Source organism: Notechis scutatus, chromosome 4 (assembly GCF_049901735.1).
Source record: "Notechis scutatus isolate UNSWTSFEM ecotype Mainland chromosome 4, rNotScu1.2, whole genome shotgun sequence".
Taxonomy (NCBI): Eukaryota; Metazoa; Chordata; class Lepidosauria; order Squamata; family Elapidae; genus Notechis; species Notechis scutatus.
Window position 1 is genome coordinate 62,431,930 of NC_142012.1, and position 16,246 is coordinate 62,448,175.

At 44.4% G+C, this 16,246-nt stretch overlaps 1 protein-coding gene across 3 annotated transcripts in view; it reads right to left on the bottom strand.

The window, feature by feature from the left end:
- DLC1 (DLC1 Rho GTPase activating protein) overlaps window positions 1-16,246 on the bottom strand; it is a 353,871-nt gene that overhangs the window by 68,509 nt on the left and 269,116 nt on the right. Inside the window, exon 1 of one of the 3 annotated variants that reach the window (XM_026676573.2) lies at window positions 6,257-6,576. The exons of the other annotated variants lie outside the window; for them this stretch is intronic. Coding sequence (XP_026532358.2) covers window positions 6,257-6,332 — 76 coding nt within the window. The 5' untranslated portion in view covers window positions 6,333-6,576. Of the gene's footprint in view, window positions 1-6,256; window positions 6,577-16,246 lie in introns of those variants that run through there. 3 annotated transcript variants of the gene reach the window in all.

The following is a 16,246-nucleotide window of genomic DNA, read 5'->3' on the forward strand; positions in this document are numbered from 1 at the left end:
GCTAGGCGCTGGAACAACCCTTACCGGCCGCTGGTTGCTGGGCGCCGCCATCTTTTTTGTAAAAGCGCTTCTGGTGAGCTTTTCCGGTAGAGCTCACCGAGCGCTGTTTCACATAAAGAGATGGCGCTTAGTTGCTTCGGTGAGCTTTTTCCGGTAGAAAGCCATTTCTACCCGAAAAAGCTCACCAGAAGCATCTGGCGCCGCCAATCTTTTATGACGAACAGCGCTCCGTGACGCCACCGGAAGCGCTTTTTCATAAAAGATGGCGGGCGCCCAGTTGACGCTGTACCGGGCGCGGGGCGCCCAGCGATGTCGGAACCGGGCCAAGCGCGTCGAAAGGTTGGGGATCCTGCTCTAAAGTATATCTACTAACCAAATTACATGCATTCTGAATATTATGCTCATGTGCTGGCTGGGCAAATCAATATAGAATTTTGTGGGAAATGTTTTGACCTTGTTGTACATTTTATTACCTGATGCAAATATCTATATCACCATACATAGAAAGTATACATAGAAAAAGTATACATTTTCCTCCAAATTGCAATGATTTTTATATTCACGGCTTCAAAATTGGGAGAAGGCTGATGATGTTTGGCCTGCAAATTGCCAGAGAAAGGTTCAGTCAAACCTGATTTCTTTAAAGTATATAGGACATAAAAATATTTTTGAAACAACAATGATGCTATAAGCAAATGTCCAGGTTTAAGACTAATTGTACCAGGCTGCCATAAAATAACTGAAGTATCTTATTAAGATCATCCCAGTACTGCATTTCATTTGAAGTCCGTGAACTTTAACAGTGGCTTTACATGAATATCAAAGATTAAGAACCATTTCAAACATCTTGACCTAGGAAGCCTCTGAGATTGAAATATTCAAGCATAAATAATTTTCCTTCAAGATTTTTCATCGCATGTAGTTCTGAAATAAATCTGAAACAAAACATCTCTAACTTCTTGAAAAATCTTTCTGGCAAGGTTTTTTTTTTCTTTTTTTCCCCGCTTTCCCTTGTGGGAAACCACATGGAAAAGGCCACATAATCCAGGATTATAACAATCTGGTCGCTGGTCATAGCCATCAATCGCTTCAAGGCAAATGCATCGATTGACTGTCTTATTTTTCCCTTTTAGTAAACAAAGGCTCAGTTTGTGGAATATTTTCAAAGCTGTCAGTTAACAGATGAGCTCTTTCCTGGGATTTTTTTTTTATTTTAAACTCCCTAGGTAGGTCAAATATGTCCCTTCCATCTGAACCAACAAAAAAGACAACATGGTAAGCTCAAAACAGCAAGTTAAAAGACCACAAAGACAACTGGCTTTTGTCTGAGATACAGTTCATCAACACATTTTCAAGCCAGATGGATGCTAAACTAATCTAGCTCTGAATGTTGGATACACTTATACCCAAACACACAACTCCTCAATCTGTTTGGCTATTATCTTCTTTCTAGTTCATTACAAATAACATTGCAAATGTAACTAGAGCTTTAGCATCTTTACTCTTGGGGGGGAATTTCTCCATCCATCTGAGACTCCCCATCGCCCAAGATAAAAAACTCATCTGTAACTGATGTTCTGGGATAAAGTTACAGCCTGACAAACCACAAATGCTGCACTTTGGGAGGGGGGAAAAGAGAAGGGTGGGGGGAGAAGGACCATTACGGAGAGATAAGATGGAAGCCAAAAGCTAGAGTATATTCCTAACAGGCCAAACTTTCTGCTATATGGCCTGAAATTTCATCTTTGGGGGGGTAGGCTGCATTATCTGGTCATTTATCTTGGGAATGCTTTGCTTGCCTGGGGCCCAAACAGTCTAACCTCTTCTGAATCCTGCAACCCATTTACTCCAGAGTATAACAGAATTATGAGAGGCAGTTTGGTGAAGTGGTTAAGGCTTAAGGCTGAAAACTGGGAGACCTTGAGATCTAGGCACAAAGCTAGTTGGGGGACCTTAAACCAGTCACTTTCTCTCAGCCCTAGGAAGGGAAGCAGTGGCAAACCACTTCTGACATCCTTGCCAAGAAAACTACAAGGACTTGTTCTGGGCAGTTGCTGAGAACTGGACACGACTGAATAGAATAATAATAAAAATTTGAACCATGGGTAGTAACCCTAGCCTGGAATTGAAAGAAGTGCATGCATACATCTCAGTGCTTTTATTAATCTGGAGCTTTCCTCTTAAAGATCTTTAAACTCCTTGGAAGGGTTGTGGCAATTGTTGTAAGGAATGGGAGGATAGATTAAAAAGCCACTAAAAGGAGAAATCAACCCTGTGTTGCTGACCTTGGCTCATTTTGTGTCTGACTTGAGCTGAGGCAATATGTGGATTTATCTAGTTTCTTGCTATGTGCAGTTTTGGTGAAAACTCACTAGCAAAATGCATGAAACCTAACTTTAAGGTTTCACGATGCATGACTAGGATAATATACCCCAGTATCAACATGCCAGGAAAACATAACATTTCAGATTATTAATCTTGGGGCCAGAAAAAAACATGATTTTTGACAACTCACACAAACTTATAAATGCAGAAAGAGTGGTTCTCTCCCTTATCTGGCCAGGCAACCCATAGCTTTGAAAGGAGCTGAAAATGAATGAAATTAAACTAAATAGACCTACTGTACTTTGAAGTATTCAATTGATAAAACTCCAAATTCACCTAAGTTTAAATGTCTCAAGAAAGTAGGGTTGGGGAAACCCAGGACATCCAACAAGTAAAACAGCAGATTAGATAGAACAATGACCTATTTCACCTAAAAGCAGGCTTAAAAAACATCTTTCTGGATCAAACCCAGAATCTATCTAGTCTAACACTTTTGCATCCAGATGCCAGGAAAAGTTCAAGAACATGATCTACGTGCAAAAAAAACCCTCTCTGCAAACAGTATTCAAAGCTTGTGATAACGGAGGAAATCCGAAGCAGCATTTTGTGTACTTTTCCTCTAAGCCTCTCTTTTTTGCATATTTCAGAGTCCTGGAAGGCTGCCAAAAATTTTTTAGTGACCGGGCCACTAAATATTTGTAGTATAACCATTAAAAACTGGTAGTGCACTTTCACACTGTTTTGAGACGGGGAAAATGCAAAAAGCCACTGGAAGCCTAAAAATAAATATGATACTGTGAAGGACGGTCCCCTCTTCACAGGAGCACATGGGACAAAAATGTAAATTTTGGCTTACCTGTTTTCATATCATATATCCTAACTCAATTTGTATCACTGTCCTGCCTACTGCTATACTCCTTCCCTTAAATGTTAAGGACTCTTGAAAAAGAGTCTATTAGGGACAAATGATACCAAGGATTTTTTTAATTGGTTGCCTTCTTGGTATAGCCAGCATGAAAATAACAACAACAAAAACTTAAAAGTTTTGTTATAACCTGGTGGTCATCCTTCTAAGTGCTAATGAAGCTTGACAGTACATTGCTTTCAAATGCTGCCACCTATTGAAAAGTAAATCTATTGGACAGTAAGTAGCTTACTGTCTTAACTCAGCGTTAAGTTTGGTCTAAGGCTCAAGCTCTTCAATTTTTTGAAGAGCTTGAGCTAGACCAAACTTATGTTGAGTTAAGACTTTTCCAACTTCTCAGCTAGCCTGTCAGTCTTCTCACTAAATGGAAATTCTGGAACCTGTAATCTCAAGGCATCTACACAAAACCAGGTTGAGAAATGCTAGCTAATGGAACTGGTATTCATAATTCAGTCTCATCAGTTTAGACAGGCTTCTAGTCAAATAAAAATGCATAGAATTTTGGCTCTACTTTGAAAACCCATGTTTTTAAAGCAAAATTATCAGAATACCTTCCAACTTCCCACACATCTCCAATCAGGGACTTACTATTTCAAGAGGGAGGGAGGGAGAGAGAGAGAAAGAGAGAGAGAGAGAGAAATGTGAGCGTTAATCTAAATACGTCATCTCCAATTTACTGCTATTAGGCATGATCTTCATTAGCTTAATGGAATCATTTTGATCACAATGATGCCACAAGTATGTCATTGACAAGTTCCTGTGACAATAAAAAACAGAAATGAGGGTGGCACCGAAATGCCAGAGAACAAAAAGAATTTGTTTTCTGTTTGTGCTGGAAATACAAGGCATTGTTTACTACTCAGAGGGGGTGTTACTCCTTGAAAGAGATCAAAGGCTCCTCCGATGACATCAGGAGCTTGGGCACCAGAGGAAAAGGGAGGAGGGGGTCTCAGGCTCCTAGAAGCCACCAGACTAATTACTGGAAAACTTCAAAAGGGAACTGTAAGCTTTTCTTTCTGTGGCACTTAACACCCACCCACCCAACTTTAACCCTTTCACCTATTCCTCCTTTTAAATATCTACCCACTACTCTTTCCCATTGCTTAGGTCTTGATGAATGGCCCTTCGGAAAGCATTTCGGCTTGAAACTTGGGGGGGGGGGAATACTAATTTAAAACACATTTCAAGGAGAAGCGGCCACATGGTTTCAACCAAGCAAGGATTCCTTCCTTTTTCCTGTTTCCCCTAAGAAGCCTTAGGCTAAAATGTTAAATATAGAAAGGAAGCTTTCTCTCTAGTGCTCTGTCCAGATTGCTGGACTACAGGGCCTGTAATTCCCAGCCGGTATGACCGATGGCTATAGAAATGCTTGGAATCGTACATTCGGTTGATGTGCACTAGACTGAGTGGATTGGCCGTCTTGGGGTTTATCTTCTTTAAATAAAGTAGGAGTTGTAGGAAAGAAGGTATGTTAAATACAGTTTGCCTCTCAGCCTTAGTTATTACTATTTTTTTTTTTAGAATAGAATAGAATAAAATTCTTTATTGCCTAAGTGTGATTGGACACACAAGGAATTTGTCTTTGATGCAAATGCTCTCAATGTACATAAAGGAAAAGATACATTCATCAAGAGTCAAGAACCATAAGGTATAACACTAAGGAATTTGTCTTTGGTGCATATGCTCTCTGTATACATAAAAGAAAAGATACATTTGTCAAGAGTCAAGGTACAACACTTAATAATAGTCATAGGGTACAATAAGCAATCAAATCATACTAGGAAACAGTCAATATCAATCGTAAGGATACAAGCGACAAAGTTACAGTCATACAGTCACATGTGGGAGGGGACGGGTGATAAGGAGTTATGAAAAGATTAATAGTAATAGTAATGCAGACTTTGTAAATAGTTGGACAGTGTTGAGGGAATGATTTGTTTAGCAGAGTGATGGCATTCAGGAAAACACTTCACAACACTTAATAATAGTCATAGGGCATAATAAGCAATCAAATCATACTAGGAAACAGTCCATATTAATCGTAAGGATACAAGCCACAAAGTTACAGTCATCCAGTCACAAGTGAGAGGGGGTGGGTGATAAGAAGTGATGAGATTAATAGTAGTAGTAGTGCATATATGCAATAGTAATTATCCTTGTTTCTCCCTTGGCCAACTGAACACTTTTAATTCTATCCTAACGGTGACCTTTGAAAACCGCTTAAAGTAGAAAATTCTGCAGAATATAAAATGCACTGAACTTCAGGTTTGCCTTATATAAAGTGGGCAGCTGGGTAACAAGAGCTCCACGAAGCTCTAAGTGAGCATTACTGAGGGGGGAAAAATGCAAACCACACGTAAAAAGTTACGGCAGGGAAGCCAGGGGAGGTTTTAGCAGGAGCAGGACCGAGGGGGTGAAATAAACCAGACCCCGCCGAGAAAGGCAGCTCCAAGGGGCAGCCTGCCTTCCTTCCGCCCCCCCCCCGACCCCGACCCCTCGCCGAAGGCTTCCAGGCAAAGCCGCTTTGCCTACGTGCTGAGGGAAAGGTCTTTTTTTTTTTTTTTGCCCTTTTCGACTCTTGCCAGCGCAACGCGCAAAAGGCACCAAACACGCCACCTCAGACTGTCGCGCGCGCGCGCTCAAAAAAAGGAGGGGGGGAATCCCTTCGCAAGAGTTGGACTGCGCTCAGCGGCATAGGATCGGGCGCCGGGGAAAGCCGCCGAGCTGTCCGTCTCTCTCTCTCTCTCAACGGCTTCCCACCCCCTTGGCTTTTTAAAGTCATCCCCACTCCGTCTTCCCCAACCAGCCGGGTTGGGATTGAGACAACCCCTCCACCTTTTTTTTTTCCTCCTCCGAGCATGTGCAGAGCGCCTCAGCTTTGCCTCCGGAGCAGCGAAGCTTCTTTCCCACCACCCCACCCCACCCCACCCCGCAACTGGCTGGCTCTGGGAGAAGCCGCAACACGGACCGGGCTCGGCTTGCCCCGAGCCCCCCGCGCCCGCTTACGTGTGAGGATCATGATCCGCCGCTGCTTGGCTGCCCGCGCCCTCCGGGAGAAGGTGGCCGCCGGCGCCAGCTGCATGCAAAGAGCGGGCTCTGTCCGTCCCCCCAGGGTCGCTCTCGTTCGTCGGCTGGCTCCGCCGGGGCAGCAGCGCCTCAACTCATCTTCCCCGCTCGGTCCGGAGGTGCGAACCCTTCAGGCGCCAGGCAGGGCAAGAAAAAAAAAAGAAAAAAAGGCGGCGCCCGGGCCGGCAGAGCCATCGCCCCACCTCCTTCGCTCCAGGTTCCTTTCCCGTCAAGGAAGCAGCAGCGGCGGCGCGGCGGCGGCGGCGGCCTCCGGGCTTACCGCCCCCGCCCCCGGCGAGGGGGGGCTCCGCTGAGGAGATCCGGGAGGAAAGCCGTCGGGGCGCCTCCGCCCGCGGGAACCGCCCTCGCGCGGCCCGCTGGAAGGGAGAAGAAGACACAACACCCTAGCGGGGCTCCGAGACTTTTGAGGGGGGGGGGCTGCAGCAGAGAGGATGACAGGATATCAGACAATCGGGAGTTGGAAGGGACCTTGTAAGGTCATCTAGTCCAACCCCCGCCCAAGCGGGAGACCCTAACACCATTTCTGACCAATGGCAGGCAGTCCGATCTCTTCTTGAAGGTCTCAAGTTGATTTGAGTTCAAGCCGATTTTCCCAAAGCACCCGAAGGCCAGAGGAAGGAGAGAAAAAAAAATGGATGGAGAAAGAGAGATTCGAGCTAGAAATCAGGAGGGATTTTTTTTTTGACAGAACAATCCACTCATGGAACAGAAGTTGCCTTCGGAAGTTGTGGGGGCTTCATCCCTGGAGGCTTTCAAGAAGAGACTGGACTGCCATCTGTCACAAATGGTGTAGGGCCACCTGCTTGGGCAGGGGGTTGGACTAGATGACCTACAAGATCCCTCCCAACTCTGTTTATCTGTTAAAGAAGAGAACAGAACAGAACAGAATAGATCGTGGAATGGAGTGGAATGGAATAGAATAGAATGGAATAAGGGGTAGAATAGAATAAGGGGTAGAATAGAATAGAATAGAATAGAATAGAATAGAATAGAATAGAATAGAATAGACCTATAAGGTCCCTTCCAACTTTGTTATTCTGTTATGTGCAATAAACAGGCGGAGCGACCCTCTTGCTCTCCTTACACATCTCAAGGAATTCCCACCCACCCGGAAAGTCACCTGCTTTCCAGCTAGTCCTTGACTTACAACAGTTCATGGAGTGACCATTGGAAACGGTCTGGGAAAAGTGACTCATGACCATTTTTCACACTTACGACCATTGCGGCACCCCCATAGTCACGTAATTTACATTTGGATGCTTCACAACTGACTCGCATTTTATGACGGTTGCAATGTCCCGGAGTCATGCAATTCCCTTTTGCGACCTTCTTTGACGAGTAAAGTCAATGGGGAAACCAGGTTCGTTTAACAACCATGTTACCAATTTAAGAACTGCAGTGATTCACTTAACAATGTGGCGAGAAACATTGTAAAATGACACAAAACTCACTTCATGTTCTGACCAGGGCTTCCTAGACTGTAATTACGCACACGCTTATTTTAAAAACAAGTCTTATTTTATTGAAACCCTGGGAATTATGTTCATTCCCAGCCGGTAATGAATCTCAAACAGTCCCTCGAGATAAGCACCCATCTTTCTTTTCTGTGAAGTGCTGCCAATAACAGAAGTGTCAAATAAACTAGAACAAAAACCAACCAAAGTACAAAGAGCTTCAAGAATGAATCTGAACCGAACAAACGACTTTGCTTCCTGCAAAGGTTTCGTCATCTTGGCCTGTCCTTTATACCTCATGGGAGAGGCAATCACTTCCCAGCCTTACTCCGGAGTCGCCCCTTTTGTTTCAGCTGCTCTCGCCTTCTAGCAGCTCTGCGCACATGCGCACTGGGAACAGGCCCCTCTGGGACCTCTGCCTCTCAGACTCTGGAGGCTCCAGAGTCAGCACCCCACTCCCAGAATGGTCCTGGCCCCATCTCTGCATCGGATGCAGGACCCTCATCCGAGTCCCCTTCAGACTCCTGGACTGATCCTGTCCTTCCCCACTGTCCAATTCCGCTGCTGTTTGCACAGGCTGCCGGCGAACCACAACATTTAACATGTTTCTCACTTAGCAACATACATTTGGGGCTCAATTGTGGTTGTAAGTTGAGGACCACCTCTACTGGAACCTCACATTTGGCCTTCGATGGCGGGAGCAGCACTGGCCTATTCTGTTGGCTTGACTACAGGTAGTCCTCTACTTAACAAACCTTCCTTTAGTGACTGTTTGATGTTAACAATGGTACTGAGGAAAGTGACTTATAACCGCCATTCACACAAACCGCCATTGCATATTCCCATGGTCATGTGATCAGAATTTGGACATCTGGCAACTGGCATGTACTTATGACAGTTGCACTATCCAGGGGTCATATAACCACCATTTGTAACCTTCCTAGCCAGCTTCCAAGAAGCAACGTCAATGGAGGAAGACAGACTCACTTAATGACCTCATGATTCACTTAACAACTGTAGAGATTCACTTAACTGTGGCCAATAAAGTTGTACAATTTAACACGTGTGGGCTTCAACAGTCACTTAACAACTGCCCTGTTTAACAACAAAAGTTTTGAGCTCAATTGTGAACATAAACCGAGAACTATTTGTATTTTTTACATAGGGTTAGCCATATTTTTCTAGGTCCTAAAAGCTATTTTCTCCATCCACATCTGGCAGCAACAACTGAAGTTGTTGGAGTGATAGTTACATGGGGAAGGTTTTCTAGCTTGCAAGTCGCAAAGCATCCATAGCCGTCCATTTTTGGTTTCTTACATCTTGCGCCATTGCTTCTTACCCTTAATTTATGATTTATACCCGATAACCTGGTGTTTCCTGGATATTTATTTATCCCAATCGTGTATTAGAGAGGAAAATCCAGTAGTCGTGACTTATGCTGTTGTACTGCGCAGCATTGCGATTATTCTATTCCTCCACAAGAGGGAGCCCTGTGAAGCCATGGCAGAAGCCATTTTAGGGCACAACACCCCCCTCCCCGGATATTAGGGGGTGTCTTACCCCCACAGTATTTGTTTCCAGAGGGTAAGTCATCTGTGTATCAAGTTTGGTTGAGATTGCTCAAGGTGTTCCAGAGTTATGCTGGAACATACATACAGCCTTTTTAAATATATACATATATAAAATAAGAAATAATAAATAAATAAGAAAAGAGAAGGATATAGAAGAAGAGAAGAAAGAAAATATAGTAGATAGAAGAAGAAAGAAAAGAAAGAAGAAGGAAGAAGAAGGAACGAGGAGGAGGAGGAGGAGGAGAAGAAAAAGAAAAGAAAAGAAGAAGAAAAGAAGAAAAGAAAAGAAGAAAAAGAAGAAGAAGAAGAAGAAAAGAAGAAGAGGAGGAAGAAGAAGAAGATGAAGAAGAAGGAATAATTAGAAGGAGGAGAAGGAGAAGGAGAAGGAGGAGGAAGAAGAAGAAGAAGAAGAAGAAGAAGAAGAAGAAGAAGAAGAAGAAGAAGAAGAAGAAGAAGAAGATTGGGTTATGCAAACTCAGAATTACTGGGATTAAACAGGGATACCTGTGTTCACTTTTGCATACCAACAAGGCTACACTTCAGTGTTGTCAACACTATAGACTCTTTTTATCCAGCACCACCCATATTCATTCACACAGTGACTCATGAACGACGATGCACACCTGGTGAAGTCTACCTCCAATGTTCCTTCTGTTTCATTAGCACCCTTGTAGGGCAGAACTTCTCAACTTTAGCCACTTGCAATAGGTGTGGACTTCAACTCGCAGAATTCCGAGCTGGCTGGGGAGTTGAAGTCCACACATATTAGTTGTATGGACTTGAGGTGGAAGTCCGTACATATCACATACATTTGTAACTTGTAACACATACAAGTGTAATATTACTATTAATCTTCTCATCACTCCTTATCACCTATCCCCTTCCACTCGTGACTGTATGATTGTAACTCATCTCCTTACGATTTATATTGACTGTTTCCTAGTATGATTTGATTGCTTATTTGTACCCTATGACTATTATTAAGTGTCGTACCTTATGATTCTTGACTCTTGATGAATCTTTTCTTTTATGTACACTGAGAGTATTTACACCAGGACAAACTCCTTGTGTGTCCAGTCATACTTGGCCAATAAAGAATTCTATTCTATTCTATGTTGGTAAGTTGAGAATCACTGCAAGGAGTTCAGGCTGATGGAGAAGGTCTCCTTCCCTGCTGGTTAGATATTGGTCTTAAACTTTTCTGCTTTCTGTGACTCAGAATAATGGCTGAACCAGGGGTGGGATTCTACAGGTTCACACCTATTCACTAGAATAGTCTTTGGGACCCTGCAAGGCAGGGGTGAGATTCTACCAATTTGCACCTATTCGCTAGAACTGGTTATTAACATTCTAAGCAGTTTGGAGAACCGGTTGTTAGAAGAAATTACTGGCTAATCCTGTAAGGAAGGCAGGAAGGAAACATTCTGGTGTTGCTTACAGAAACTGCCTCTCCGTTAACCCTTATGACATTCTTGGCAGGACTAGATTTCCTGTCTCAGGAACTTCTCTGGAGTTTTTTCCCCCTCCTTTGCTGGTACTTTGCTTGTGTGGAGTGACCATTCAAAGTTACAATGGCACTGAAAAAAGTGACTTATGACCATTTTTCACACTTACGGCTGTTGCAGCATCCCCACAGTCATGAGAGGCCAGGCAAGGAGATGCGTGCCTCGATGTGAGTGATATTGAGTTGGCCATGCCCAGCCAATAACATGACCAACAAGACACACCCACCACCTAAGCCATGCCCACAGAACCGGTTATTAAAAATTTTGAATCCCACCCCTGGGCTGAACCATGCAAAGAGGAGGTTGAGCTGTTGAGTGTCTCTATTCCTCCACACACCCCGTCTCCTGTGATCCATTATTCTGAGTCACAGAAAGTAGAAAAGTTTAATATGTAAGCAGTAGGGATAGAGATCTTCTTCATCAGCCTGAACCCCTTGTAGTGTTTCTCGACGTTAGGAAATTTAACATGTGTGGACTTCAACTCCACTCCTCCACACATTCCGTCTCCTGAGGGATCAAATTTATACCTCATGGAGGGTCATGATTTCATGATGTTTCAAACTTTGGTTGGTGAGAACAAGGCCTGGCAAACGAATTCTTGTTCTGTGCCCCAGGCATCACTATTCACTTATTTGATTTATAATATATATGTTTTATCTCTCCATGATTTTCTGTTCGGTGCAATAGGTAGCAATGCACATAAATAGGCAAAGCTTTGACTAGATTGTCACAGTGGCCATCTGGCTTATTATGACACACCCTGCAGACATATTGTCATGCCCTTGTTGGAGTCTGATTCTGAGGGGGAGATTGAGCAGCTAACAGGGAGTGGGAGTATGGCTCCAGTGGTTGTGGAAGAAATTGGGGAAGGGCACAGTCCAGCTGGGCATTCAGAGGAAGACCCAGGACCATCCCCTCTTCATCCTAGGGTACACAGGGAGGAATGGAGAAGGGAGCAACGTGGCTTGCGAGAGAGAAGAAGGCCCTGATCCTTTTCATTAGTTGCAGCTGGGAGAACAGGATATAAGTGGGGCATTTGCACACAGTTCCTTGCTGGAAGCAAAGCGTGCATTATCTTGGTCGAGGCTTATCTGGGTTTTGGCGTCCTCCCTACTTGTGGCTGCCACGTTATCCTTGAAAGTCTGCAATTTATCATCCTGGCCTGCCGTGTTAATTACTTCAGTGTGGTTTGTGTTGGTTTTTTAAAATTTCTAATTATCTTTACTTTGGGTTCGGACTGCATTTCTGCCCTTCGTAGATTGTTTTTTTGAAGAGTTTGTTATTCAGCCAAGGATAATTGGACATTGGGGCCAAGTTGGAGGCATTAAAGGGAATTTATTGTACTTTTGTGACTTTGTTATTTTTCTGTCACACCCTGGGTCATCACACACCTGCTCCTTGGTGTCTAGGGGCAAGCTGTTATGTATGTTGTTGTTAGAGATATATGTACATAATGTGTAGTTATGGTGTGTGTGTGTGCACGTCATGCCCCTGGTGGAGACTGACTCGGAGGGAGAGGAGGAACAGCCAGCAGGGAATGGAAGTGTGGCTCTGGAGGTTATGGAGGAGGCTGGGGAAGGGCAGAGGCTGGCTGGGCAGTCAGAGGAGGACCCAAGCCCATCCCCTATCCATCCTAGGGCACGCAGGGAGGAGAGGATAAGGGAGACATGTGATCTACTCAGGAGGAGAGGGCCTTGATCCTCTTCATGGGTTGCAGCTGTGACAACTGAATAAGAGAACGGACTTGCGTACAGGAAAACGCTGGAAACAAAGCGTGTTTTATTTTGGTCTGAAGTTATCTTGGTTGGTGTCTTTTCAACAGACTGTGCCTTGTTATCTCCTTGAATTTGATAAATACTTCTCCTGTTCCGTTGTGGAAATTTCGTCATTGTAGCTTGTTTGGTTTTTTATTTCACCTCTATCTGCTCGTTAAGTTTGGACTGTACTGCTTTCTTTTGAAGACTATTTTTGAGTACGTTTTATTTCCAACTGAGTATTATTGAACAGTGGGGCCAAATTGGAGGCATTAAAGGACATTTATTTATGTTTTGGATTTTGTTACGTTTGTGTTACACCCTGGGTCATCACAATGTACATATGTATGTATGTATGTATGTATATATGTGTGTAGAGAGAGAGGGGGGGATGGAGGGAGGGAGGGAGGGAAAGAGAGAGAGAGAGTGAGTGAGTGAGTGAGAGAGAGAGAGAGAGAGAGAGAGAGAGAAAGATGTAGTCCTCTACTTACAACCACAATTGAGCCCAAAAAGTCATGTTAGTAACTGAGACATTTGTTAAGTAAATTTTGCCTCATTTTACAACTTTTTTTGCCACGGTTCTTAAGTGAATCACTGCAGTGGTTAAGTTAACAACACTGTTGTTTAATTGAATCTGGCTTTCCCATTGACTTTCCGTATCAGATTTTCCCAAAAGGTGATCACATTACCCCGAGACACTGCAACCATCATAAATATGAGTCAGTTGCCAAGTATTTAAAATGTAAATATGTTATGTATACAATTATATAAAATCCAAAAGAATACTATGAACACATTTTCTTCCCGCTTTGAGAATAGATTTCAGGCAGAATCTACTAGGAAGCTTAAAATTTCATACAGATCCCTGTAAGTCATATAAAAGTATTTTGGGAACCAGTTTTAAGTTGACTGATGCTATTCATTTGCCCTAACCTAATACCACTGATATCTATAACAGCAGAAGAGAAGCATCTTTCCCCTTGAAATTAAACCCAATTCCTCAAATTCCACAATCGAAATCAAAACCTAAATGTAGGTGATAAAACAAACACATACGCCAGGAACCAAAGCACAGATATAATCATGGTCCTACTACAATGTCATCCGTTAATATAGAAAAGGACCCGCTCCCCCCCCCCCAAAATGAAATATTTTACATGAAATAGTTTGTATCGGTATAGAGGAACAAGCAATCTTAAAATTAAAAACCCACGCCTTAATTTTTGCAGCATGTCTCACTTCAGATTTTTGCTTTTGGAAAGGTATGTCGTACCCACAGCCTCACCTGCCTTTTGAGACTGGTGTCTAAGACAACCGTTCCTGCGCTTCACAGAATCCTGTTAAGCATTGATGCTAGTTTCCAGAATACCCTTTCTGATTCATACTAGGACGGAGATTGGGTGGTGGTGGAGCTGATTCACTACGAAAACTTTCGGTTTGGGTTGTTTAGCTGAATACTTTTAGCATAACTCAGCTTTTAGGGATTTGGTGGTGCTAATTGGACATGTAAAGACCAACAAGGCATGCCACCCTGCGCAGGGGAAGCAAATTTTATTCATTCTGACATGCCTTCTTAGTATCTTAGATGGATTGCAACCTATTTGTCTTAAACAGAGGAAATTGCAGCATCGTTCTCATCGTAATTCTTCAACAGCTGACTTTGTGATATTAGTCACAGCATCACTATATTCTTAAAAATTGATTTCCCTAATACTGTGCAGTGTTGACAATGAGATTGCACCGCTTGGCGTAATTCACAGTTGGCTCAAGGTTTTCAATCTTCCTCAGAAAGATTTGGTTTATTCTCAACAGGGCTCTCTTGTTCATTGTGCTGACATATATATGTACGGTACATGATTTTTGTTCCATACTAGCAGGCTTGTAGACCTGCAATTCCTATTGGTCTGGAAAAGCCGGGCCGTGATTGGACGATATTAAGCGTTCTGATTGGTTGATATTCGGACTGCCGTGATTGGGTAAAACCAAGCGCGGCAAGCTCAAATGCATGTCATAGGCTGCCTAGCCGCAGCCAGCCCCTATAAAAGGAGCTGCTGCAGCTAGGGTTTTCGTCTCAGTATCTGTTCTCCTAATAAAGAGCTGTTGTCACTATTTCGAGTCTGGCCTCTCCTTGGGACCCACCGCCCAGACATAACACTGGCGACGAGGATGGGATACTGAGACAACAGAGCTGACTAGCACATGGCAGAAAGTGCTTAGAAGACCTGCAAGATGGCCAGCAGCGCTGTGCCACCCGCACCATTCGATCCGGCCAGCGAGGACTGGGAGTCCTACATCGATCGTTTCCAAAATTTTTTGGAATCAAACAACCTGAAGGACGCCACCGGCAGCAAGAAGTGAGCGGTCTTTCTAACACACTGCGGACCCGCCGTTTTTAAAATGACCAAGGCACTTGTGAAGCCCGCAGACGTCAAGACCATGGATTGGGATACCCTAGCTCACATCCTCCGGAACCACTACGCCCCGGCGATACCAACTCTCATCCGGCGGCATGACTTTTACCAGAGGGATCAGCGCGAGGGCGAGAACATCGGAGAGTTCGTAGCCGACCTGAGGAACCTAGGAGGCTTGTGCGGATTCACCAACCTAGACAAAGCTATGCGTGACCGACTCATCCTCGGCCTGAAAGACCCTACTCTCCAAAGCAGGCTGATGGCTAAAGGAGACATCTCTCTTGCCAATGCCGTGGTCGAAGCCACCGCTGCCGAGTCCACCCGTAAGTCAGCAGCATGAATGCGGCGTTCCAACGTAACTGACCGTCAACCCACCAGCGAGATGGCAACTGCAGCAGAGAAACACACAGCATCCACCCACCACGGCGACATCGAATCCCCTTCTGACAGTGAAGAGGAAGAAATTCACAGACTTCAGTCGGAACGCGAGCGACGAGACCGGCGCGGTCGTAAGTCGAGTTACCAATGTGCCGGCTGCGGAGGAAACCACCCGCGTTCCGAATGCAAGTTCCTGGATGCTGTTTGCCGTTTTTGCGAGAAACGAGGGCATATTGCCAAAGTATGCCGAAACAAACGAAACTCCAGCCCCAGACGACGGGGAAACAGCCCAAGAAGAATAGATGGCACCCCCACCATTAACCGGGACCGCCAAAATGACAGCAGATGGAACCGGGACAGCCGACCCAGGAAGTCCTTCGATGCAACCAGAAGAGAAGAAACGCACCAAACAGTCAGCATCGGCCACGCTTCATCCATAGACGCACAAAAGATTCGAGAATCAACCTTGCACCATGGAGGTAGACTCCGGCTCCTCCCTCTCTATGGTCTCCTGGAGGACCATAAAATGACTAATTCCCAGCATCCACCGCCAAGAGCTATGCGACCAGAAACTAATATTGAGAGACTATCAAGGAAACCGCATTCCGGTCGCTGGCACTGGACATTTTAAAGTCTCTTTCAAAAACCACACCACCATCCTACCACTCACAATCGTGGATAAGGACCGACCCAGCCTACTCGGGTTGCAGTGGTTCGCACCATTGGGGATCGAGATGGCAGGCATCAACCACACAGTAGACAAAGATTGGGAAGCATCGCTCGTCCAAGACTTCCAAGAGGTCTTCAGTGAACATCTAGGCAAGTACAAGGGGTCC